Genomic DNA, 27,313 nt, shown 5'->3' on the forward strand with positions numbered 1-27,313 from the left:
AGAGAAGGGGTTAAATGGGGAATATCTTTAAGGGTCGAGTTTCTGTATTTCTTTACACAGTTTTTATACACTTATTCCCACTACTAAGTCCCAAAATGTATAAAAAAAAAACTCACATTTGCCAGAATTTATGCAATATGCCTTTACTCTTAATGCAACATTAAAATCCCCGAATGCCCCCATTGTTGCATTTGTGATAATTTAAAACACTTTTTTTTCAGAGACAGAACTTAGAGCTAAGGAGTGAAAAACTATTTGTATGACATATTTATCTCTCACACACAGAGGCTTAGTCAGGCCTGAGCCAACACACACCAGTGGGGCTGTTCTCAGGGAGTCGGACGCTGAAGCTGGCCGGGCTGAAGATGGGGGGGTTGTCATTCTGGTCCAGGATGGTGACTGTAAGAGGGACGCTGCTGTTTAAACCACCTATGTCCTCCCCAACCAGAAACAGCTCAACACGAGGCTCCTGAAACGCCTCGCGGTCCAACTGAGCCCCCTGACGCACCCGGATCATACCTGGGGGGTGAAACAGAGACATTAACAACTGTATCCAAATGACTCTCTCTGTCAACTTGCTAAGGAGTTATAATGTTACCAGAATTGGCATCCACAGTGAAGAGGTCCAGCCTGGCTCCCAGCAGGCGGTACTTCACTACAGCGTTGGGTCCGATGTCTTTATCCTCTGCCAGGACTGGCCCATTTAACACTGATACTTTACTGCCTGAAGGGCGGGAGAGACAGAGAGGGCCAGGTGAAGAAGTTATATGATCACAGTCAGGTTAGAAGTCAGCAAGCATTAAATTAGAATTGTCACAAATGCACATTTTGCTTTTCTATATAAACAAATTGCAATTATAATTGATAATAAGGAAACTATGACATATGACATGACAAACTATGACATATTATGCAATAATAATCTCACTGACTGCTCATCGCAAATGCAAACATTTTCAGTTGTCTCCTATCTGATTTCTAACTTTCATGGTGAAAAAAACCTGTCTCTGAATATAAGCCGCACGTAAACAAAGTCAGGAAGTGGAGTAGACAGTGTTTCAGACAGTGCTTGGCACGTTGCCCTGCGCTGCATAACAGATTGCCCCCACCCCAGGTGAAAGAGGTACCTGCTGCCGAGTTCTCTAGGATCTCAGCCCTGTAGCTGGTCCTGGTGAACACGGGCCTGTTGTCATTCTCATCCAGAATGCTGATCACCAAGAGGTCTGAATCCTGGCGGAGTGGAAAGAAAAATAAAGAATGATATGAGCAAAGGATTATGTGGTATAGAGTACACAGGAGATCAAGAGTGAGGAGGAATGAAACGTATGTTCATTGGCACTCGAAGAGTCAAATTGCTGATGTGTTTTGCAGTTTCTGTGCTGCACGCTGCTCTCACAGTGCTAGTGGTTTCCTCATCAGCAGCTCTGAGTGAGAACAGTTTCTCACCTCTCTCACAAAAGCAACATCTTAAGCAGGCCACATTGTTGTTATAGAAAAAACCTTGCAGCTGTATTTTGGGTGGTTCTCATCTTTTTAGGTGTGATTCACATTCTTATAATTAGGAAGATACATGACACGGCCCATACAATAGCCAAAAAACAATAGTACAAGACAGGTCACAAATTACAAAACGCCTGCAAAAGGAAATATGTATAAAATCCAGTTTTTCCAAAATTAACTTCTACTGTAGAAAATCTGAAGAAAATCCCCGCATAAATATGACATTGTACAATGAGTATTGTGTATTGCTTGACTTAAAGGTAGGGTAGGTAAGAATGGAGAAACCAGCTCGAGTGCGCTAGAATTTGAAAATACACAACCGAAAAAAATCTGCCCCTTCCTTCAGACTTCCTTACAGAGCCCCTCCTCCAACACACACAAACCCGCACATGACCAATGAGGGCACGAGATAAGTTTGTGCACAGATGGAAGGCTGAGAGGCAGGTAGGGCATCCAATTATCTGCTGCGGGGCGAGGTAGATAATTGGACTTGCTTTTTACAGCGCCACGGTTTCCACAGATGAAATATTTGTATGTATAGTTATTGTCAAAGCATTTCATTCATTCATTGCTATCGGGATGTTAAGAGCATTCCATGGAATATAACAAAAAGTGTTCCTGAAGTGAATTAACTACCCTACCTTTAAGGCAGCTTATTTACATTATGGTAAAAATATTTTAATCCAATATATTACTTTTACTACAGTAGCTCCTGAAATTCAAGACTGCCTGTTATTAATTCATAAAAAAGTGACATGAAAATATATCAAAGATCTCTCTGTTATAAAAACAGGTGAGAGTTCTAGCAGTATGTGTGCACATGAGAGTGGGATTACCCTGCGAGCAATGCGGGGGTTCTCGGGGTTGTCTTTGACGGTGATAGTGAGTCTGTACTCTGACACCCGCTCTCTGTCCAGGGGTCTGTTCACCTGCACCACACCTGTCTGACAGACACAAAGGGAAGAGGGAAGGTGTGAGTGTGCTTACATATTAATTCTCCGTATGACAGTATGTTTTATTTCATAATGCCCATGTAAACCCTGATGCTAACACGGTATAAGTGTTTTACCTTCTCTAAAGCTCCAAATGAGGTATCAGTATTCTCTGGTATATATTTATTCTGTGAGTCCACAAATGTGTTTAGCAATGGTGTAGCAGTGTTAGGTGCAGACTTAACATTAATGGTAGCTGGAAGAAATTTGAAGAGGACCTATAATGCTTTTCGGCTTTTCACTTTCCTGTAGTGTGTTGTATAGGTTGTTGTGAATGTTAATGGTCTCCAGCAGTTAAAATCCCTGTGCTCCCTCCAGAGGGAGTTTCTCTCGTACCCCCCTGCCAGAAACGCCTCAATTGGACTCTTTTGTTTACTTCCATACATTTTTTGGCATCTCTATGTAACACTCACGCTTCTAATGGCTAGCGCTCCAACACTTTGTACGTGATAGGCTAAGGGGCGGGACATTTCTAAGTGGTTGACAGAGCAGACTGGGCTCTGGTTTCAGACAGAGGGGGAAAGAAGATGATGCTGCACAGGCAGTATGAGAAAAATAAAGAGCTTTTTGAACATTAAAGCATGGAGACCGATGGCATAATGCAAGTTTAAATCTGGCTCCTTCCAGTCACGAGAAATGTCTCGCATCGTGCTTCCCCTTTTTCACCACCTGCTGCTATAGCTTTAGTCAAGGTCAGATTTTTATGTTTCTAAGTAAATTAAGATCAGGCTTAGTTTCAAGCCTGTGTGCCTGCATAGTGAAAAGTGAAAACACTGGAGGACAGGGGTTTTGAAATTACTCAACTTTAAAACATACCACCCCTTTTTCTCACCGTGTCATTGATGTAGAAGGCTCCATCAGGGTTGCCCGCGGTGATGTTGTAAGTGAGCAGAGCATTGCGTCCGCTGTCTGCATCTCGGGCTTGGACCCGGGCCACAGCGGTGTGTATGGTGGCTCCTTCCCTCACACTGGTGTTGTAAGGCAGGTTCAAGAGGACTGGGTCGTTGTCATTGATGTCTCGGACATTGACCCCCACCACCACCTGAAGAAAAAACACGGCAAGAGAAGAATACAACTTCAAACTCATGCCACTTCACAAAACAACACAAAAAAAAAATGTCTTGGTGACACACACAACTGCTCATAAATGAAACATAAAATATACATTGAACTTCAGTACATTTACACGTGTAGTGTATGTGTATGTATCTTGCCTGTAAAAATTGCGTTCTCACACAAAAATACTACATTATCACTTAAAGTAAAGTCATTTCTTCCCAGACTGTGTTTGTTTTTAAAGACGCACAAATACGTCATCACACTCCACTAACATTCATGTATCACAGAGGTTTTTGCGGGATGGCTGGGTAAAACAAACAAAGGACTTTCACCCAGGAGACAGCTGTTCATGTCCCTTGTGAAAACCAAATGTCAATGTTTACATTTTTCAATTAACATACTTATTTTAAGCCAAACCATGATGTTTTTCTAACTAAACCTAACAAAGTACTTATTTCACATTACATCTCCAAATAGTTTTGTTGCATATTTTTTAATTTCCATTTACTCCATGAGAACACAAGTTTTCTTCGAATTGTATTAGAAAATGTGGTCTAATTGTATGTATTAGATTGTATGGAACATATTTTCTTAGAAACAGGATTGCGAGCCGATTGCAGCACAGAAGTGACGCTTAAAAGATCCTGATTGTTAAAGAGGACCTGACGAGAGTGCGGCAGCTTGCATGTGTTTGTGTGTTTGTGTGTGTTTGTGTAATGAAGGCCCACCGAGGTGTTGCGAGACGGGGTGCCCAGGTCTCGTGCTGTGACGGTGATGTTATAGAAGGCTGTTGTCTCTCGGTCCAGCTCTACATCCTTCCTCACCCGAAGCTCCCCCTCGACTGGAGAAACCATGAACTCATCTGACAGAGAGAGAAAGAGACAGGCTTAGAGACACATAGTGAGGATTTAATAGAAGTATTACAGAATACAGGAGAATACGGTACTAACTCTGGGGATCGCCACCGGTGATGCTGTACTCCACTTTCCCGTTGAGCCCAGAGTCTTCATCGCTGGCTTTAAGAGTCCAGACCCGAGGACCCGGCTGTCCCTCAGTCACCTCGAAGGGTCCCTCAAAGGCTCTGGGGAAAGTTGGTGTCACATCGTTCACATCGAGGACACTTACCAGCACCTAAAGAATGAGGAAGAGAGAATTGTATATGTAAAGGATTTCCCCACTTGAAAATTCAATTCAAATGTTGGAGCTGGTGTCTTAAGATCCAGATGCAGACATTATATTACACATAAACTAAAAGGACTTCACTATGCATGTGAAGCAGAGATAATGGATTGTGGATTCATCAACTGAACTGAGAACATGTTTTATTGGAGTTTCTGCAGGTTTCACAGTCCTCAATTAAAAATGGGATTTCTTGCAGTTGAGAACCATTGTTGTTAAATCTCTCTATTTTTTTTTACAATAAATCCATTAACTGCTAATAAGCTAGTTTACAAAGTTTTAAGGGGATGTCTTGCCTGTCTGGCCAGCAGTTCAAAAGGCTACAATTATTTTGTTTGCAAACCATAGCAAACTACCATTGGAGTAGTAGGAACCAACTCATCTTTAGCATTCTTGCTCCTTTCATAGCTGAATGAGAATCAACATTGAAAGTTGATTTTCTCTGGTTAGAAATAAATAAATAAAATTAAGCATTTATTTTCTTAGCTCTGAAATGTTCAACCTATTTAAGTCACTAGTTTAAAAGGTGTTTTTTTCTTTGGTATTTACTGTTGTGCTTGAAGTCAGGCGAAGAGCAGGATTTTCACACTGGTCGGTTGCTGTAACAACCAGCGCGTAGTGTCCTTTGCTGATCTCGTAGTCCAGCTCCTTTACGGCTGTAATCCTCCCCTAAATGCACACACACACACAGACACACAAACACATCATACACAAAAAGTGTGTTTTATTGCAGATGTAAAACTACAGTATAACAGTCATTGTGTCTCACCGTGATGCTGTTTATATTAAAGGTCTGGATCAGGTTTCCCTGAGCGATAGCATATCTCAAGGTGCCGTTCAGACCCTCGTCTGGGTCGATGGCTGTTACCGTGGCGATGGTGGCACCCACTGTTTCCGGACCCTCACTTAACACCGTGACGTACTCCTCCTCCGGAAACTCTGGAGCGTTATCGTTCTCATCCACAATGTGAACATAGATGGTAGTGGAGATCTGTGTGAGAAACAGAGACAACTTTTACTGATGCATCTACTATTTATGGGTTATTGTGTTAAACTCTGCTGACAATATGTTTTGCGCATATGCAGCTAAGTGTAAGTGTGAACATGTAGTCCATTCATCACTGTAATGTTAAAGATCCTACAGTGATTTATCATCATATTAAAGAGTAAAGCTCAAGCAAGTAAAAGCCACATCAGCAAGATTGTCTGTTAATTATGTTTTTTTGATAGTGTTCACTGCCATTGTGACTTACATATAAGGTATTCTGCTAGAAAGGAAACACAGGATTAGCTGTCTTCACTCATTATGTGCATGTTGAAACATGATTTGAGGGTTCATTTAACATTGGACGATGAGCAAAGATAGTAGGAGTGTTCTTTATGACACAGGGGTAGATATCTTGAGAAAACCAAAAGGAAATCTTAAGATTAGCAGTGATCGCTGCTAATCTGCAGTGTAAGTGGAAAGAAGACAGAAGTGCATAACTAAAAAGTCATTTCAAACCATTTAAAAATGTTAATACAAAAGCAAAAGTATCATCATGTGGAATTCAGGTTTTTAAATCAGTTCCTGCTCCACCAGTCGGACCTCCTAGTTCCCTGCCCCCCCCCCCCCCCCACCCCGAGTTGTCCTCCCAGTCCAACTGACTGGCTGTGACGGTTAGAGGTAGAACAGGCCTTGGAATGTCACAACATTAATAAGCTGTAAATTGTATGTTCATGAGTGTTTAAGAGAGTGAAAGACGACAAATAATTAGAATTAGACTAACACATTCTGGAGAAGCTTTGTCAAGTCAAGAAATACCTCTTGTGATGTTATCAAAAAGTGCTTCAGCATTTACTACACTGGGGGCTCTATTGAAAGGTAAATTAAGTTGCATTATGGGAAACGTTTTGAACAGTGATGCCTACGCTTCTAAACTAAGCTTTAGAAAACCTTTTAAAAACAACACTCAGAATTCTTGATTAGCATTTTGTGTAAAGTACCTATCAAATTACATTTTTATAAAACCAGGACTAAGAATGTTTTCCGGTGTAATTATTATGTATTTAATTAGATTTTGAAAGTTGTCTCCATCACTGCTACACTCATGGGGGTGGGGCACAAGGAGGGAGGGAGGGAGAGAGAGGGGAGAGAGAGAGAGAGAGAGAGAGAGAGAGAGAGAGAGAGAGAGAGAGAGAGAGAGAGAGAGAGGGACTGACAGAAGGGGAGGAGCTGATGCCTGGTATCACGTTGCTTTGCGATTCAAAGTTCAGAAGGATCAAGTCAACTTTGAGAAAAGGGAATGTCAACCACTTCTGTGTGTTTTGGTGTAGCGTTAGCAGAGTTTGCATAGTTTAAGCGAGATAAATTGCTTTCCAGTAAGCCAGTTATAGTTGATAAGTCAAACACTTTTCTGCTACTTTTTGTTTTGTTTTTAAACATCCAGACAGCCATGGAGAGGGGACTACTCTGTCGGACATCACTCTGGGGAAAGAAGTCAGTTTTTTGGGTTTTCTCCGTTTTGCTCTGCATTAGTGGAGGTAAGTTAGTGGAGGTCAGTTCCTAACTGAGCGGCATGGCATGTGGGAACTTGTTGACAATTCTACAAACCAATTAATTGAGCTCATTGATGGGGAACAGTAGTATTTGTTTTTGGTACGGAACGAAACTCATTGACACATGGTTAAAGATAGCCTAGATTAAGTTATCTTTCAGTACATTTTAATGTGTAAAAGTTGCGTTGCGTTGAAATATAAGTTGCGTTGAAATATAGCGGGATAAATGTATGAATTGACTTCCAATAGAAACTCAATTCGCCTGATGGTGTCAAGACAGCCATCATGTTTATTTCACATGGCTAATATTACCTGAAACTTCGGTCAATTTAACAGACGGAAACTTTTGTCTGACTTATTCGTAGCCAAGTGCACGAATTAAACATGTCTTTTGGCTCATTTTGCATGCTTTTAAGAAGAACAAATACTGCACGTGCATATTTCTGTTATTCTATTGACATGCATGTTGTCTCTGTAAACATTTTTGCCGGGAACACAGTTTTAAGCTTTGCTTCGGTCGCTGCTGTTGTTGTTTTGAGACGGAACATCTGGTGTGAAGCTGTTTTAAAGCCCCACCCCATGGGATGTAGTGGAGTGTAAAGCCACTCTAAACTCAGCTTTATAACACCGCCGCAAATTAGACAGTGGTCGTTGTCGTTTTTAGACTGAGGAGTCTTAAAATGGTCGGAAATGTAAACCTACACAACTTAGCCGACGTACACAACATGACATCAAGAACGCTTTCCTACGCTATGTGCGTCTACACAGGATGCGTTCAGGGGTTTCCAGTAATTTACATATTCCGACTGAAATGTTGTTGCTACATTTTACAGAAATCTCGCGTTTTCGTGGGAGCTCTAATCAAATGCGGGAATTTATTATTTCAAGGACTTTGGCACTGCTTGAAGTTGAGGCAACTGACGCAGGAGGAGAAGTCAGAAGCAGCTGTTGCCTCCGGGCTGCTGCACTTCAAACGCCTCGGAGACCTCGCTGAGGTTATCACTTTAGGATTTGGTCTTTTGAGATAAGCTCTGGAGATAAGTCCGTCAAAGGCAACTAATGGTCTTACTGAAATTTAGGCTGACCCATCATGGACAAAATCTAAAGAAAATGTTTGCAGATACTAAGATGCCAATTGAAAACTAATTTGAAGACTGTGTTGTAATGTTTTAAAGTAGATTGTATTTTGAGATATTTATACAGGCCTGTAAACTTGAAGGCTGCAATAAAAAGACTAAAGTCTAACTTTAGGACTTCACAGTGCCCTCCCTTTGGCCTGTTGTATCTTCTTTGTTTGGAGGTTTCCTTCCTTCCAGCCTATAAGACAACAGCTGTGTGTGCCACCCTGCCAATAATGGTTTTCTCCTCCACAAAACCGGACTTGGGATAAACAGGGCAATAATCAGCGCCTCTAGTCTCTTCCCCTTGGATGCAACTCCCTGAAGGACAATAGCACAGTCAAAACATGCTCAATAAAGTCCACAGGATGCTTAGGCTCACACTCTCATTTTACACTGCTTCTCCTCCTGTACTGTCAGAGCTTGCATTGATCCACTGTACTAAATGAATAAATCATTAAAAGAGTGCAGCATCAATATAGTCGACAGGAACAGGCCTGGCCCGGGACACACAGTCTGTAGGTGTTTATGTGCAGCAGTTGTGTGGGCATACTGCATACATGAGTAATAGGAAGATAATGGTGGAAGGGGAGTCCCCCTCTTTCTTCTTTGACCTTGTAAGATCTTTAAAAACGTAAATGTCTGACAAATATGTGTTGATTTTTAAGGTGTCTGATGTTTGACATGCAGTGAGTAAGACTAAAAAATACCCAAACACCAGTGGCCTTCTGGTAACGTTGTGTCTCCCACACTGGTGATTATCTATAGCCTACAGCCCAAGGATACAACATTGCCAGTAACTCACAGAGCCTTGACTCTGCTTCTAGTCAAAACAGAAGAACAGCTATCTTTGGTTAGTAACAATCCAATGTGTGTCTCTAAAAGAAACAATTTAACAACATCATCACATTATTAAAAAAGAGACAGGATCCATGAAGAGAGAGGAAGCTAGCAAACTAGTTGATACCAATTAAGTCACTCTGTTGAAATGATGGACGTGCATGTGTTTCAAAATTACAAAAAGGCCCATTTACACTTTCAAAACAACATTTCCGCTGCCTTGTTGCAACAGTTAAATGAACAATTATGTTGTAAACATGTTAGGCTGTCATTACACAATCCTTAAGTGAAATGGCTAAATGTTTGAGGAACAGGAAGGTTAAAACTATGAGAAACTGAGTGTTCCCATTATTTAAAGAACACAAACACAAACAGGTTTCTAGCAAATTGGCTCCCAAAGTAAAAGACTCATCAAACGACTGTAATTGAATGTCATGGATACCTGAGAATAGTGACCGGCATCATTGACCCTTAACAACTTCCTTGTTCACATTAAGGTAGAGCCTGTAGTGCCACATTTGATCACTTTGTGTTGCAGAAACATGCCACAAGCTTTAAATGAAACTCTTGAACAGTTTCTGTGTGTGTGTGTTTGTTTGTGTCGGGGCTAATCTGGGATCCTCCTGCTGGTTTCATTAACACCCTGTAATGAGTTAGATAATCATTACCATTACATTAGGTGTGAAAGAGGGTGGAGTTTGAGGTGCAAGTGGGGGCAGCTTGTACAAACACAGGTAGAGAAGTGATGCAAGTGAAAGGACAGCGGATTTACCAGTATGTTTTGGTTAGTAGTCTCCACTTCTTCAAAACAGAAGAGAATACAACCTACTCTTGCAGTAAATAAGTATAAATGGTTAAACTCTGCATTTTACAAATATATAAAGACATGTTTAATTAATTCACTCAGGCTATGTTGCTATGTAAAAGCTGTCAGAGGCGGCATTTCCTAAACAGGTGGCATTCAAGCTTAAAACAAAGGAAGGCCTGTTTCTGGGCCCTGAGGGGCTATCAGGATCCTGAGAGCCGAGATCAGAGGAGGAAACTTAGATCCATAATGGAGCCAAAACACAGATGTGTGGTGTACACAAGTGGAAGAAGTCCTGTTTGTTCCAGACCGAGGCGAAGCAAAGCTGTCGGTTTTACTTGTTAGACGCTTTTATCCAAAGCGACTTACATACTCAATACTGTGGGCAATCACAACAGGAGCAATTTGGGGTGAAGTGTCTTGCCCAGGGACACAACGACATGCTGACTGCAGTGGCGTTTGAACCTGTTACCCCCTGATCCCAACACCAAGGCTCTACCACTGCGCCACACGCCTCCATAAACAACAGGGAGACAGTTGAGATAGTGCTGACACTGTGGTAACCCCACCCAAATTGGCACAACATTTGATAAAAGGAACATACAAAATATTTTAATAAGGTCTGGTCTTGTCAGTAAACCATACCTGAAATAAATCTGATGGGTATAACGGGGTTTCATAGCTGACAACCTAGCATTAACTTGGTTTGGCTCTCGGGCTTAAGTGAGAATTAACTGCATGCATATATTTTCAAATTAAATTTGTGCATTTACAGGATTCATCACTTTAGATCAAAGGCATTCGAACAACACAGCAACAAAAAACAGCAAATACTCTCTCAAAGGTAGCATATCTATGTTTTTTTCATTGTTTGTATTTTTCTCAAATTGGTAACTAAGTAAATAATGTGAACCTTTGCACATTCACTAATATAGTTTTAACGTTCCCGCTTAACTTTTTTATTTAAAAGTTTGAATCGTACATCTTTTTTATTATAGTAATGTTTCTTTGGTCTATGCGGAATACACCAGAGAATATTCTGTGTTTCTGCATATAAACCGGATTCTGAAACCCATCTCCAAGTGTAATCAGGGCTTCTCAAACCATTGAAGGGTGATAAAATAGGAAACAGGGAGTGGGCGGGGCGGGTGTGAAACAGGAGAGCAGAAGGGCTTCCTCCCCCCCATTGTCCCACCACGCAGGCCGGAACAGCCGTGGGGGCAACAGTTTCACTTTAATCGCCCTCCCTGCTCTTCCTATTGCTTTTCCTAGTTCACAATGGCTATTGCAGCGCTCAAAGCACACACAGGAACACGGCCCTTACCTCTCACTGTTTGACAAATACACCGGATGCATACTGAATATGCAGACTTGCAGAGCTAATCAAATAGCAAAGGTCATTTTGTGGGCAGCTACTGAATCTCCTAATCAGAAGAATGAAAAGCAACTACTCTATTGTTGACATTTATACAAAAACAATTTATGTGCTTCCTCATTTCTTCTGGCTTATACAAAAGACTGTTGTTCTGTAAAATAGACTTTCAAGCTTGTTGCTGTCCAATCTGTGATGTAGCAGCATGTACTGTGCCTTTTGACGGAAGATTGAAAACACCTGCAGTGACATCATTACAGATTGAGGTGTGGGTAGAGGTTCAATCTGTTTAAAATGATCAGTGCGTGCAACAGCAGCTGTAGCCCTTCAAATGTAGTCTTGAGTGGTATGGAGCCAGAGATGGAGGAGTGGGAGCAGTGTTCCCTTGGCTGGGAGGACTTAGGAAGGAAGTCCACTCCCCAGTTCCTGGCACTCACCAGTCACACAAGATTTTGGTGCAAAATCTCTTATCCCTGGTGCAAACTGCAAAACTACATTTTCATGCAGTCCACCCCCATATATACTTGTGATTCACACAAAGCCTTCCTGTCATTTCTGCAGTGCTAAGCATTCTTGGATGCTAAGGCACAATCTGTTGCATACAAAGAATGGTATTGATCTATTTAAGCAGACAGAGAGTTGTCCTGTTGCTTTTCATCCTGGATATAAGTCAGTCATTATGTCTGTTGATGCTCTATTATGGTCTGCGTAATATTGGGGCATTGTGATGTTGAACTGCATTTATGTGTGGAGAGTGCATTCAGACTGTTTAGCCGGAGAACATTTTGTTTAATTGTGTTGCTTTATTGAAATAATCACTAAGCGCACACATTAAAGAGTTCATCTATTGGTGCATTCTACTGCCACAGTAAAGAAGTCAGAACAGGATGTGGTTAAAGGTTGCATGTCAGAGTGAGAGGTTTTGTGCAATGTGTAAAGAAACATCTCACAGCTGAGTTTTTGGTTTCCTGAATGTACAGAAAAGGTATTTGCAGGTAATCTTTGCTTTCTGAAACCCAAAGAGCTATTTCTCTGCAACCCCCCCTGCATGATACCACATAGCAACCGTCAGTGTTTATTGCAGACATTTTTAAAACAAAAACCTCAGTCCAACTTCAAGAATTTCCCTGGTTTAACACAAGATCTTGTATAAATTGGCTTGCGTGTCACTTTCTGAGGAACAGGCAATTTATATCCCACTGGGGGTTAGTTTATTTACTTTAGCCAGAAGACTATACTATCTTTAACCACGGTATGAATAAACAGAACTGGAAACAAACTGTGCTGTCTCAAAATGCACAGAAATCAAGGACGCACGTTGTGTGCAGAAATAGCCCATGGGAAATTGTCTGACTTCGGCTTGAATCCACGTGGAGATTGCTAGTTGCTTTATTTAGTTTTTGCAATGTGGTTATTTGTGTTACGACTCGTGGTACCAGTCATGAACTTGATCCTACACAGCTTAACCCAAACCAAAAACCAAATAATTTGAATGGAAATGTGATTTACCAAGCAATTTCCTGTTTGAATGTTTAAGGGTATCTTATGTTATCAGGGCTATATCTTTACCAAACTTTAATCTCCTAACAGAAAGCTGTAATATTCCAAGGGTATGTAATGTTTCATGCAGATTCAGAATATAAATCTCTTGGATTTTGTTCCTTGGAAAATCTAGAAGCCATGTAGTTCTTTCCTCTGGTTATAATTGTAATTTTAATAAAGATAGCTTCCCTGTGTTGAGCTTTGCAGGCACTTCCTGTAGCTTTTACTGCATACAAACAGCACGTCCTTCACCAGGATTGGCAGGTTCTAAAACATTATCATCTCTTGCCTTTTCACTGGACAGCTTTTAGTGGTGGTACACAGACAGGGAGGTCTGATTGAAAGGTCTAACCGAGGGAACGAAAGCTGATAAAACAGTCTTATGATTTACCTACATCCTTTCATACATGTATTTTCTCTTTAGGTGAAGGCGAGATGTCCCATGCCCACTCCACCCTCAGTGTTTCAGCGACCCACCTGAACTACATCTGTCCCGAGGGTACTACGGTCCAGATGGTGTGCTCCCAGAAAGGAGTCGCCTTGCACCACAATGATGTCTTGAAGCATGCCTGGCTCTACACCCCCCACAGAGAGCAGCAGTGTACGGGACGGACAGGCCCGCGCCATATTGTCGTGGGCGGTCATAACCATGGCAACCACAGCTTGCCGGCAGGGCTTAAATTTGGATCATCAGAGCTCAACTTCTGGGTGGTTCTGCAGAATTTGACCCACGCCGACCAAGGTCGTTACTGCTGTATGGTGCTGGACATAGAGAAGGGCCACAGACACGGCACCATCGTGCAGAGACCCCACAGCCACATCACCCTCCAAGTAACACCACGTAAGCACATCAAATGTATGGGTGTGAATGTAGGGCTGGGATATATATCACTTTAATATGGTGATATTAGACTTGTCTTGGTTTTGGATATCGTAGTATCAAAGTGTTGTCTTTTCATGCATTAAGTAATTTTCATATTTTACCATCCTGTTCCAAAAGTTATTTTAATTGGCTTAACCTTCTTAGTCATTGAATCCACATTACTGATGATAATTTATCTAAATACTCATTGTGTAAATATTTTGAGAAAGCATCAATTGTCAATACTACAATATCGTCCAAAAATGTTTATAAATCAAAAATAGTTGTGATATATGATTTTCTTTATATTGCCCAGCCCTTTGTGAATTTGTAGTAAGTTATCATGTTGTAAACTGCTGATGTTGCAATTAAAAAAAACACAGACTAATCCAACAATGTGATTTCCTACATGTGAGAAATAATGTATTTGTCTTTTTTTCTTTCCAGGAAGCAATGGATCTCTAAACTGCACTGTCCAGGATCCCTCTCAAACTGGAGGTATGTCACCTTATTCGAGCCTTCATAGCAAATATATGACTGGCTGGGTATACTGTTGGTTTAACACACAGCCTCTGTTGCTTCCCTAAGGCTTCGCTCCAGTGGCCGGGGCCATAGCAGCCTTCATCTTGACTCTGCTTTTCCTGCCTCTTATTATGGTGCTTGTGTACAAACAGAGGCAGAGCAGCCATTCGAGTAGACGTAAGTATTACACACACACACTAGTTCATTTCCATATCCATGCTATGGGTCAAATATAAATGTTTCTCACTGGGCTCCTCATAGTGTTTTGTCTGACACATGGTTCCTGTCCGTGAGTTGGATTAACTGTACAGTAGTTCACACAGTAGGAAGCCCATTCACACTCTATCTAAAGTGTTCCGCTCCGTTTCAATTCACTCACAATGGCCCATTTCCTATTTCCTCTCTCACAGGTGCACAGGAGCTGGTGAGGATGGACAGGTACGTTTTCCCACAGTCTAGGCGAGGTTCAAAACACAGCTGCTCTTCAGAATAATTACACTGAGTGCATGGATATTCCAATACAGACAACCGTTTTCCTCCACTAGGTAGATTAGACCAAAATAAGCATCATATCCATGAACCTTTGTTTGGTAAAGGTCTAGAAACAGCTTTAGTAAATCAACAAATCATTACTAGAGTCATTTTGAGACATGACACTACTACAAAAAGGACTTCTGCCCAGAACATTGGCAGTCTTTAATTGGCTGTACACAGTATGTTATTTTATGTAACAATGGATGTTATTTAGCGGAAAATCTGATAGCTTATTCAACAGCGCAGTGGGGGACAGTTTAATGGCTTACAACAGGAAGAATTTGAGTATTTGAGGTCTTGAGCAACAGATAAGTGTTGAAACAGTTTATTGGGTCATTCTGGCAATGTCTTACTCATCGTTATGCTTCCCTTTTGTGGTGTGTTCTTTGCATGTTTTCAGTGAGGCTCTTGGACATGAGAACCCTGTGTTTCTTGGAGGATCTCCGCAGATTAAGACCCGGACAGTTTCTCAAATCATGACCAGGCAATCCTCAGAGACAGGACGCCACCTGTTGTCCGAGCCCGGAACCCCCCTCTCTCCTCCTGCACATGGGGATGTATTCTTCCCAATAGAAGGTAGGACACACACACGCGCACGCACGTACGCACGCACGCACACACACACACACACACACACACAACCTGACAAAACAAAAGCAACTCATACTAAAGGGAACACGATACTAGGGCCAAAATATAGGAATTGATACAAGCTTATGGACATGGACACTAATGCTGCAGTAGAAGAGTAGAAATGTCTTTTTCTAAAAAACAGAAGTTGTGACCAATTTCTGTTCTTCTTTTGGTAAAGGTTGGCCCTATCTGGAGGAGATAAAAATGCGCTGAGGCACTTTTCCTTAGCCTTTAGAGCAGGGGTCTCCAACCTTTCTTCATCTGAGAGCTACTTTGAAAAAATGAAAGTGGCCAAGAGCTACTTCCATCGCATCGCTTACATTTATTCACATAGCCCTCATCAGTTGAATGAAGCTACTTTTGTACACGTGTGAAATTGCAATACCTAAAGCTTATAAAAAATCTTAACTTCACATCAAGGTCCAAGAAAACGAAAATGTCTCACATATTATTATGACCCACATAGTTAGTGCATCACTGAAATTCACATAAATGTCCTTAATCACCACCGTACAAGCATCTTATGACACATGTGTAAAATAAGTGCATTCACTCTTTTTTACAGTTAGTGAGATGAATGGCACTGCATGGAGACCGCCATAGAGGGGTCTGCTGGACCCACTTAGGTTCACTCTAATAGAGGCATTTCAATGTTCATCAGTCAGTCTTGTTCTTTATTTAGATTTCATGACATTCATGTCAGAAAAAGCTGCTTCACAAAGGTCTGTAGAGCCAAATAAAGCAGACATGTTCAGTGCTGCTTGGTGAATGTTCTTATACTTTTCTGGGTCTACAAGGCTCCAGAAATGTTGTGAGTTTTGCTGAGACTTAAGCTGCACATGATTTTGGAGATTTATAACCTCCATTTCCATTTCCACTGGATTGACACTGAACAGTTCCGCCATCTTTTTCTTCTTCTTCTTCTTTGTCTTGACATTAAATTATTAACCACAATAAATCAATTGTGTAGGTCTAGCCTCCCTATATCTGTGTGTGAAATGGTTCCATCCTCAAAAACAAAGAATGAATACTTCTGCAGTCTAGCTGCAGCTTCTAGCTACGGTCTTCTGTTAAAAAAAAGACACTGAATGTCTTGAATGTGGCATCACACACATGACTTGAGTCTGAACACAGCAGACAACAGGAGTGTAACAGCATTATAAAAACAAAAATAGTGCATGTGGGTGCACACTTACATTCTCTGTCTTACTGTTACATAAATCCCATCAATGTATGAGATTAAGTTGGCTTAATCATATCTCAATCAGTGATTAACTGAATAATAAAGTTTCAATCGGGTCACTATCAGCCTTTCACTCATTATTTTCAGGGGGGGCGGGGTTTGGAGGAACGGAGAGGAGACGGTGATCGCGGAAGCTTTCCTCCTGCCTTCACAAACTTTACACAAGTATTTATCAACTGAAAATAGCAAGAGGACATTCATATTCTGCAATCCAAGACTTGATTAAATCCACCAAAAACCTGACATGACGATAATGAGTGTTTTTCAAAAAACACAAATCCCTCCCTTTGTGTCTCTGAGCCGCAGCCACAGGGCCTGAATCAGAGCGGGTCATTCTGCTGTTGGTTCTGGACTGGTGTTGGTGGAGCAAGGAGACTGCTCCGTGTGTGGTGTCGCTGTGCCGCTGTCACGTCTGTTCCTTGATCTCTGCGTCAGCGAACAATTTGATATTCGTGTGACACAAAAAAATCTAAAATAAAAAAACGTTATTGTCCAGCCGCGGCCCAAAAATCAAGAAGCAACCTTACTACGCTATAATCGATAATCGAACGGCGAGCTACTGAAAAGCTGCCCACGAGCTACCGGTTTTCCCCAAAATCTCATTATGACTAGCATCATAACACAATAAAAACCAGCGTATGAGATAACTCACTTTAAGTTAAGCTGTGAGTGTGTACTATATCTAATCGTAAGTCACAACTTAGTGACTTCACTCTGAATGCATACACTTGACTTCCTTCACATTCTTGTTTGATACTACAATGACTAAAGAACTTGACTAGAGGCACGTAACAGTATTGCACAAGGAGTTCTGGAAATACCAATTTCCAAATGCACAACCGGTATGTTAAAAAAACTGATGCAATCAAAGAAGAACCATGGCTTTGCGTTTCTGCTGAAACGTCCTGCGTGTGGTAAAGTGTTGGCGGAGAGGATGCGCACATTCTTGTGCAAAAGTGCACGCTCACACTCAAAACAGCTGCGTTGAGTCTTATATGACTAACAAATATTCTGTGTAGGAATTTAATTTTGCTCCCCCACACAACTGAAAGCTCCTTCTTATGCTGTCATCCACTGAATTCTTGTCTTGCCTCACTCGCAAGTCATTCTCCACCCATCAGCACTCTCATTTAACACTAATGGGCCCTTCAGCCTTTCGCTCAGACTCGACTTGAAATAATACTGAAACATTAGTTACGGTGAAGAGGTTCAATTCTGAGTGTTTTTCTACCGATTCCCGGGGCACCTGTGCAGACATTCCAGGCATACTGAGCTGGATTGCCCTGCTTCCTGGCAGCCGTGTCTATAATGGTACAGAGGAAAGAACAAAACAAGTCTGAAAAGCAACCCTTAGCCATCGCATATGCTGTTCCTGTGACCTTAAACATTGGGCCCTGATAGAATAGTCTTGGTTTCATATCTAGCTACATCTATGTTTGTATGTAATTGACTCATAAAACCATCAAACCCCTGATATCTTTCATCTTTGTAGTGTAAGCTTATTTCCTTTATCGGTCTTCAAAATGATCCAGAAGCGTTGTTTCTTGTCTGTGGTTCTGTGTAGCATGAATAAAATCCACATTTCAGATGCCTTGTTCATCTTTTTGGCTCGCTGACCTTTAGCTTTGAGGAATTTAACTTGCAGCGGTTCCCTCTTATCGTCAGTGTTTCGCAACAAAAACCACAGCCTCTTTGTTCTGCTTTTCAATGGGCTCCAAGCAAAAACATCTTATTCTGAGGAACCTATTGGTCTCTGTTTATTTGTACTATTCATTTGAATAAGAGGAATGGAAAAAGAAATGCTATCGTGCGCATTTTGACAAGATTTGTCCCTATTTTCGGGCAGGAAGTGCAGTATTTAAGATGTTAACTCCCACATATCTACATTTTCAAAGATCAGCACAAAGACATGAAATGTTCATTTGTGTGGGTTGATGCACGTAGATCACCCACTGCCTTCTCTATGCTCTCTCTGACATGCACTGTTCTCTATTACAGACACCATCTTTGAAACTCAAGACTTCATGCAGGTTTAAAGGGGCTGGAATCTGCTGACCTGGAAACAGTCCTGCTACTCTCTTCCTCTTTTTGCTGCCTCCAGTGCGATGTTGCCCTTATCAGCTGTCTCACAATAACCTCTGCTGGGATCTTCGTCTGTACATTGTCTGGACCGCTGGAGGGACCAGACTGCCGTTTTTATTTAAAAACAATTTCCACCTGCAACAACAGCTGGAGGCCAAAAGCAAACTTCTGCCGGTGTGCAGTTGAGATGTTGGTTTGTGCGTGATGTTACGTCTACACACTGACAATGACTCCGGGACCAACAGGTGCCCGCTGCTTGAGAAAAATCCAGAGGGGATGGGGGTCCACCGTGTGAGGAGTGGCATGTCAAAAGGGATACAACTTGTTCTGTGGATTCAAAGAGCACCTAGTTTAAACAAACTATGATATTTGCTTGTCTGTGTCGTTTATTTAGGCTGGTGTGCACTCTGTGATTGAATTTGGTGCAGACCCAATCTGCTCTGGTGCGGTTTGTCTGTGGTGCGGATGCAAAGACAACCAAACATACGATTATGTGGTAGAAAGTAAATGACAATAATCTCAATAACGTGACCAAATTGATATAATCCATTTGATGGATGAAACTTTCAAAGAAACGATCCAATAATATAAGACGTAGAAGGATTTGGTAAACATAACGATTCCTACATTACGACGTTGAATACATATTATTTATCACTGGCTGTCAGATAATGGAGTCCATGTCCAATAAATAATGACAATCACTTAAACTCTTCAAGGGGTCATTAGGAACACCAAAAGGACCGAAAGTAAAATACAACAATTCATATTTATTTTTCTAGTAAGTTACCAAAGGCTCTCTATGATCCCTATCTTTATAGCAAAGTGCTTCAATAGCTTCATACCAAAGGAGGATACAAAGTGTATTCACAAGTTGAAAATGTTTTTAAAGCATTACAGACTTCCTCTGTATCATTCCACTAGACCACAGCTTATTTTCTCTTCCCTCTTTGCTACCTCAGTTACTGTCACCTCTGCTGCTCTAAATACTCTCCTTACTTCCTACTATCAGAAACGCAGCACTTCACAGTGGCTTTAAACATTCAAATGTTTTTGTATTAATAATTGTTCATGAATCTCATTCCTGCTCATGTAAAGTTAAGAGATCATGAATAAAATGATGATTATTTTTGTCCTGAATGTAACAGATTTCTATAAGTAAACAGTATCATAGAACTGCCAGCTGTTTAATCACTGCCATCTCAACACTGTTTTGTCTTCTTTTATTTGGTTTAATTGACAACATGTGTATATAAGTGTTCATTCATATGTGTGAGCATGCAATGTGATGTTAACGAGTAAATACTATTAAGCAAACATGGCTTAATGGCATTCAAATTGTTAACCATATCATATTGAGGTCGATTGAGAGAGAACAAGAAGTTATTGGTAATGACTGTTATGTGAATGCCTATTACGTAGGCTGTGTGTGACTGTGAGAAACCGCTGGTGGTTATTTCATATTGAGGTTAAATGTGTACAGCAGGTGCTTAGCGGAAATCATCTCAAAATGATATGTAGCAGGTAAGTAGGACAGGGTATCTTTCTATTTTAAATTTGAATTCTTTGATAAAAAGTGGCATCAAGGTTTTTAAATGTGTGAATTTGAGTATGTGTGTATGTGTGTGTACTTGGGTTGAAGCTTCAAGAATAGGTTTGTGGTTTGGTGGTCTGTGTGTGCATACTTGCATGCAATTCTGCATCTGAATGTTTGAAAGCATGTTTTATACTGTACAAAGCTTGCATTGGACGCAGACATGGAGGAGTGCTGCAATAGCCTTTTTGTTTTACAGTTTATATTGCATTTAAATAGCGTTGGTTGTAGCTTGTATAATAAAGTGGAGCTCTTAAAACCTTAAAGCCATGTGTCTAGTCTTTGAAATCATTGTTCCTTTCAGCTGGCGGGTCTCCAAAACTATCACCACACAAGGCTGTGCTGCACTTCATGCCTAGGGAGCCATTACAGACGGAACAAGGTTGTTCTGCTTGTGTGCCTCTAAGATGGTGCACACCAGAGGGAGACTGGCATTGAGGGGAGAAAATGATAAAACAATCTTGCTTTATGAGAGGAGACAGAGCTAGATGGGAGGAGGGGGGGTGCCTGTTGCTGGATATTTAATCTCCAGTTTTTTTACAGTTGTTTTTATATCTTACATTAACAAGAGCTGTATTATTATAGGTTGGTTCTACAGATCCTACGGTTTTAAAACATAACACAGGTGCAACATAAACCTGTTTTCAAAAGCCTTTAAAAAAAGACAGACAACAGGAAAAGAGACATGGAAATATGACTTGTGGCTTTCCTGTTTACAAACTAAGTTGTTTCCTGTGCCTTCACAGCTGATCAGTTACTACAGAAGATCAACCAACCATTGCATTTCATTTGTTGGGCATGTCTTAGTTTGTTTCATATCTAATTTATGCTGTATCTTGATTTAAGGCAGGTATAGAAAAAGGCAGGTAACATATATAGTATACAGCCTCCCTGGAATAATTACATCTTCCAGATTGTACAACAACCGCGAAAGAAGGGCTCTTTTAGAAGATGTGATGCTGATTCCCCAAATGACCCCTCTTTGCCAAGAGGAAGTCATCCCTTTGTAGAGGTTTCTGCATTTGACTTTGTGAAAAAGGGTGTATTAAGTTGGACAAAGAACGTTTTGGTTGCTGTTGCCTGTATCTTACCGACAGAGGTGGCGTGCCGTCGTCTTCCACAGTGACAGTAAGTCGGTACTCTTGCTGGCGCTCTCGGTCGGGGGGGGCCGGCCGTGTCACCATCTCTCCGGTGACGCGGTCCATGCGGAAGGTCAGGTCCTGATTTCCAGCAGTGATGTAATAGAACAGCATGGCGTTGGGCCCGATGTCTTGGTCTGTAGCTATCACACGGAGCACTGATGTACCTCCGCCAACATTCTACAATACACATAATACAAAGAAGGCCAAAAACACAAACCATGTGAATAATTTGTTAATATTGTGCAAATCACAAATTAGAACTGATTACATTACTTTAGATACATACAAAACAATAGAAACCTGTAAATCATGTGTGGATAATTAAAATGTGGTAATGCATCCCTACTTCACTGATGCTGACGTTGTAGCCCTTCAAGCTTTCTATGACAGGTGCGTTGTCATTGATGTCCAGGATGTTGATGGTGAGGGAGTGGTCAGAGTATCTAGGAGGTGAGCCACCGTCAATGGCACGAACCTGTAACAACATACACATGCACCGGTTTATACTAGTAAGTAAGTCTGACATGCACCTTGCCTCATAAAAACACAGTGCTGTCCTTTATGTTTGTATATTCATATTTTGATATGATCATGTGAGTTTGAAAACTACAACACATTACTTGCATTGTCTAAAACTCAAATGACTATGTTGTAACAAAGTATTTTTTCATGAAACAAATGTTACAAGGCATCGGGTTATTTTTGTGCTGATGTTGGACAGTTATTCAAGGTTATGGTTTAAATGTTAAATGTGTATATGACCATAAATATATATTTTTATGGTGAGTGATATCATCATAACATGTGGATTGCTGCCTGACCTTCAGCAGGTAGCGGTCTACTGACTCCCTGTCCAGAGGAGCGTTGACAAAAACCTCCCCATAGGTGTTGTTCACAGTCTTGATCTTGAACACGTCCTCCATGTTGCCTGCCACCAGAGTGAAATTGACCTGAGAGAGAGTAATGAGTCAGAATAAGACAAAGGAGAGAGAGAGAAAAATAATAAGATAGTTGTTGGCTTAGGGTGGTCCTTCGTGAGAGGTACATTTTTTGAATTCATTTATTTTAAGCTCCAGCCACCGGAATTCGTTATACTCGTCAAGAAAACTCTCCTGGTGAATTTTATTCAAATTCCAACAACATTTACCCCTCCCTCATCAACCTTGAAGTTTAGCCTCACGTAGGGTCCTTAAAATTGAAAGTCGGAATTTAATTCTGGGGTTTGGAGCTTGGACTTTCCGACTTTCAATTTTAAGGACCACCCTAATGTGGCTGTGCAGGTTATAAATCCAGAATAAATCACAGCACATGTTAAAGAATAAATGGGGAGCACAAATGAGACCCCTCATTGAGTAACAGAACCAAGAGGAGACAAATACCCAAGTAATGCAACTGCATTTTTTGACTGAGGGACACAAGGGGCTGTGTTGGTTAGGAGAAAAGTAACACATGCAGAGTGTAAGAAGAAAAATGTGGTGCTAAACTTCCTGAACTTGTTATTGGAAATGCCAGAGTTAAGTTCCTCATTTAAACATACTTGGCTGATGTAGTTGACCTCATTTAAATCAACATGTTATGTTTAAAAGCTGTACAATCTGGCATCGTTTTCAGTTCCAGGAATATGTTTGTGATTTGTGATGTTATTCATTTGGCTAATTGCTGTAAAGCAGTATATTCATTTATGTTTAAGAGTCACACATTATAATTAAATCTCTCACTGGTCCATGTGTTTCCATCTTTCTTTTATTTATCCTCACCAGTCCGTTTAATCCAGCATCTCTGTCCCTCCCCAGCACGACTGCCACTTTTTTCCCCAAGGCTGTGTTCTCTCGGATGTCCACTGAAGTATCGGATGTGATGTCAAACTCTGGACTGTTGTCATTCTCATCCAGGATTGTGATCGAAACCTGTATAGAAGTAATATAAAATATGGGCTCCATAACTTTCCAAATCAAATAAATACTTACCTTTGCGATATATGAAATAACTAAAGAAAGTAAAATCATACAGATGAATACATTTCATCTTAAAAGATCAGAAGTCTTACCTTCTGCACTTCCAATGAGAGATGCAATGAATAAAATCAGAATGCAGAAAGAGGAATGCCATTAGGTTTTCTACAACAGAGTAAACATGACACACACTGTATTAAAAAGAACGTTGTACACAGAAGAAGGGAGATTAAATAATCAAATTCAGAATAAAGCATACCACAGTGGAGTCCTTTTTGGGTCCTCCATCATCAGCGACAACAGTCAAGGTGTACATATCGCCTTTCTCTCTGTCCAGCAGGCCGGTCACTGTGATACGGCCCTGAAACAACACACACATTGTTACATTCTATTAGATAGATGTCTACTAATGTAACAAAGCCATAGACTAACAGTATCATACAAGTCAACCACAACAGAAAACATCCCATTCCTCATCTACAAAAGGAATCAAATGACTTCAAAGCAAACAAGCTCTTTGATCAGTTTACATTCATACAGCGGAAATCTTAAATCACAGGGGGAGAGGTGTTATTGAATCACACACTGGTTAATGGATGAAGCATTTTTGGCAGAAGGTGGGTGTAGTCTTGGAAGTGAACAAAAACGTACATTGTATTAATATCTTCTTCCACTGCTCCTCCAACTCACCGTGACGCTGTCTATCTTGAAGAGGGCCAGAGCGGAAGGCGACGTGTCAGGGTCGAAGCGGTAAGTCAACTGGTTCAGGTTGTCAGCTGACTGGGCCTGCACCTGGGTCACCTGGGTCCCCGTGGCGATGTTCTCACCAAGCGAAACCTCGTACCCGGCGGATAAGAAGGCCACGGCCTCGTCCAGCTCATTGAGCAGCGTGACGTAGACGGTGCAGAAGCCTTTGTGGAAAGGGGGGGCTTGGTCAGTGACAGAGACGTTCATCAGATAGGTGGTCTTGGTCTCGTAGTCCAGGTAGTCCACAGTGGTTATCAGGCCAGTGCTCACATCCACCTCAAACTTGCGGTCTGAGCCGGTCACAAGGGCGTAAGCAACGGCTCCACCATCACCTGAGTGGGATGAAGGGATAGGAAAAGCTTACAATAACCAGTCTGAAAACATGCAATTGCAAACTTTTGTGAGAGGTAGTAACACAGTAACTGGGATAAACAACTTGACACATCTTGTAACGTTTTTGCACAGCTTCCTCTATTCTATATTTGATTGAACACTATTGTGTTTATCTTAGTTATAAGCTTGCTCTCATGTTTTGGAAAATGTATGTCACAGCACCAGATGTATCACAAGGAGTCTAAGAAACACTTTACACCACGGGAAGTGAAAAGAGGAAGTCTGTACTGTGGAGCAGAAGTAAAGATTTAAATGTCAGTTACAGTAAAGACCAATTTTTATATTTATGTATGGACCCATGTTATACAGCATTGGGGAGACATGAAAGAGCATAATGTAATTCAATTACACATAAATAAATGTGACATATTTCCATGACAAAGCAGGTCATCAAAGCCATTGGGACACATTTGAGTGCTACAACGTCGTGTTTTTTTGAATTTCCGCTGTGACATGTTTACTTTAATGTTCAAAAAGGTCTTAATTTTTCTCAAACTGCCTGTGCTGCAGCACCTCTTTTCACCCTCTGTCTGAAACCAGAGCCCAGTCTGCTCTGATTGGTTAGCTGGCCAGCTCTGTTGTGATTGGTCAACTGCTTAGAAATGTCCTTTGCCTTAGTCTATTAAGTACAATGGATTGGAGAGCTAGCCAATAGAAGCACAAGTGTTAGCTACAGTAAGTAAACAAAGGGGTCCAATGGAGGTGTTTCAGGCAGGGGGGGGGGGGGAGTGTGGGAGAGACACTACCTCTTAGGGAACTTTGGGATTTTAGCCTTTGCAGACCATTTACATGCACAAAAACCTAGATAACACACTACAGGAAAGGGAAACCCCAAAAAGCCTTATAGGCACATTAGATATAGCACCTGTTAAACAGATGTGTTAAAGAGGTTTGATGTTGGTCTTTGGAGTGGTACACGGATGTGTCAGGATAAGTGGTGAACTGTAAACAACTGCGGAGTGCCTACAGAGCAGAAGTGGCCACAGTCAGCAACATATTTATTTTAGTGTTATGGCTGATACTGATCAACAGGAACTGACACGACTCCCTCCGCTCAGGTCTTTAGATTGATCTGAGGCTGCACTCACCAGTGTCTGGGTCTGTGGCTCGCACCACAATCACAGAGGTGCCGACACCAGCCGTCTCCCTCAGGCCCAGACGGTTGTATTGTTGCTGAGTAAACACGGGGGCCTCATCATTGGCATCGTCAACATAAATGATCACCTGCAGAGGAAGGATATGTGGCACATTAACATCTTTGTGACCTATTCATACTTTCTGGGAGGGGCCTTGTTTTGTAACTATTACGTAATAGTACCATAGACATTATAGGCCCACTGAAGGGGCTCTATGAAGTCCACATTTCTTGCCAAATTATCTTTTGGGATTTAGGACCATTTTCAAATACAAGAACAGTTTCATTAAAATGTAGAAACATGTATTCTCTATCAAAAGAAGCTAAAACAGAACATTATTAATCCAAATAGAAAATCCTATGCCAGAGAGTGATACAAAATTAAATTTGAAGAACTCTAAATAAAAATAGAAATAAGGAGGTATCTCCTAATAATTATGCTACACGTTAAGCATGAAGCAACTGGATGACAATTGCACTTGTTACAGCCTCTTCCTCTTCCTCACCCTGACGAAGCTCCTCATGCTGCCCTCGTCACTGTTGTAGGCCTCCACCTCCAACACATGGGAGCTACTGGTCTCTCTGTCCAGCGCCCTGCGGCCTCTGGTCAGCAGCCCGCTCTGCCTGTCAATGCTGAACAGACTGTTGCTGTTGCCTGTGTGGAGAAGGAGAGTCAGAGCAAGAGAAAACACATTTTAGTAAAACATTCAATCTAATTTATGGGTTTAGAGGCAATCTGTGTATCTACCATTCATCTCTTTTTCTTTATTAAACAAGTAAACGAAAGAGCGTCTGAGAGGCCTTTTTGCTTTTTACCTTGCTAAATGGTCTAATGGTCATTGGAGCGAGGGGCGGGGGGAAACTCACGGAAGTGATTTCAACAAAAGCACTAAATATTATAAACAAGGTGAATTTAGCGATCACAGCGAAAACAGCCAAGACACATATTGAGCCCTGAACATGAATGTTATTATGGGCTGTAAATATAATAAGCCTATGTCTAAAATGGACAACATTTTTAGGAGATTTAAACTATGCTGCGATTCTGCACTGCGGTCAACTCAGCCGTCTCTTGAGTTTGTTAAAAAATGTTCTGCCATTAGTTCTTCTTGAGATTGACACTGATGGACTCAGTACTAGTGAAACTACTCCCACAAGTACTATGAAGTACTTTTTGAGTAATCCTCTGTCAATGTCCCCTCCTGAATACAAGAATGCATGTTTCTTTGCTATTGTGAATAAGCGTTAAAACACCTTTCTTCACATGACTTATATTGTTGGACTGAGTATTTTAAGAGGATATGGTGGACATGATATCAGCAATACTTCCGGTCAGTACTCCGGCAGCAGCATTTTTACCCTTGGAAAGGCTTTAGAGCAGGGGTCTCCAACCTTTTTTAGGATGAGAGCTACTTTCAAAAAATAAAACAAGTCGTGAGCTGCTTTTTATTGTTTTTTGTAGTGTATATATTTAGCACATGTTAACATTATTATATGCTTACCTTTAACCTTTGTGTGCTGTTTGGGTC

At 41.2% G+C, this 27,313-nt stretch overlaps 2 protein-coding genes across 2 annotated transcripts in view; one reads left to right on the top strand and one right to left on the bottom strand.

Annotated features, from left to right (window-relative positions):
• The window catches only part of cdh23 (cadherin-related 23), a 225,637-nt gene that overhangs the window by 15,627 nt on the left and 182,697 nt on the right, over nucleotides 1-27,313 (bottom strand). Inside the window, exons 29-45 of the mRNA XM_079686560.1 lie at nucleotides 26,291-26,439; nucleotides 25,738-25,873; nucleotides 24,200-24,588; nucleotides 23,769-23,870; nucleotides 23,315-23,464; nucleotides 22,379-22,507; nucleotides 21,904-22,032; nucleotides 21,507-21,734; nucleotides 5,500-5,721; nucleotides 5,280-5,399; nucleotides 4,502-4,682; nucleotides 4,280-4,413; nucleotides 3,325-3,534; nucleotides 2,337-2,444; nucleotides 1,128-1,230; nucleotides 599-724; nucleotides 316-519 (exon numbers count right to left, since the gene is read on the bottom strand). Coding sequence (XP_079542686.1) covers nucleotides 316-519; nucleotides 599-724; nucleotides 1,128-1,230; nucleotides 2,337-2,444; nucleotides 3,325-3,534; nucleotides 4,280-4,413; nucleotides 4,502-4,682; nucleotides 5,280-5,399; nucleotides 5,500-5,721; nucleotides 21,507-21,734; nucleotides 21,904-22,032; nucleotides 22,379-22,507; nucleotides 23,315-23,464; nucleotides 23,769-23,870; nucleotides 24,200-24,588; nucleotides 25,738-25,873; nucleotides 26,291-26,439 — 2,820 coding nt within the window. The remainder of the gene's footprint in view (nucleotides 1-315; nucleotides 520-598; nucleotides 725-1,127; nucleotides 1,231-2,336; nucleotides 2,445-3,324; nucleotides 3,535-4,279; nucleotides 4,414-4,501; nucleotides 4,683-5,279; nucleotides 5,400-5,499; nucleotides 5,722-21,506; nucleotides 21,735-21,903; nucleotides 22,033-22,378; nucleotides 22,508-23,314; nucleotides 23,465-23,768; nucleotides 23,871-24,199; nucleotides 24,589-25,737; nucleotides 25,874-26,290; nucleotides 26,440-27,313) is intronic.
• Nucleotides 6,983-20,681, top strand: vsir (V-set immunoregulatory receptor). The gene is made up of 7 exons (XM_079686562.1): nucleotides 6,983-7,253; nucleotides 13,370-13,786; nucleotides 14,255-14,305; nucleotides 14,396-14,506; nucleotides 14,740-14,767; nucleotides 15,264-15,439; nucleotides 18,738-20,681. Exons 1-7 carry the CDS (start codon nucleotides 7,166-7,168, stop codon nucleotides 18,773-18,775), a joined length of 909 nt encoding a protein of 302 aa, XP_079542688.1. The 5' UTR covers nucleotides 6,983-7,165; the 3' UTR covers nucleotides 18,776-20,681.

Source organism: Notothenia rossii (genome assembly GCF_949606895.1).
Source record: "Notothenia rossii genome assembly, chromosome: 6".
NCBI lineage: Eukaryota > Metazoa > Chordata > Actinopteri > Perciformes > Nototheniidae > Notothenia > Notothenia rossii.

Bases quoted from the DNA above. Each gene is read 5' to 3' on its own strand.
- vsir (XM_079686562.1), top strand. From the start codon at position 7,166: ATGGAGAGGGGACTACTCTGTCGGACATCACTCTGGGGAAAGAAGTCA. The intron at 14,306-14,395 runs GTATGTCACCTT...TGCTTCCCTAAG, and splicing joins GGATCCCTCTCAAACTGGAG to GCTTCGCTCCAGTGGCCGGG. The intron at 15,440-18,737 runs GTAGGACACACA...TCTCTATTACAG, and splicing joins TGTATTCTTCCCAATAGAAG to ACACCATCTTTGAAACTCAA.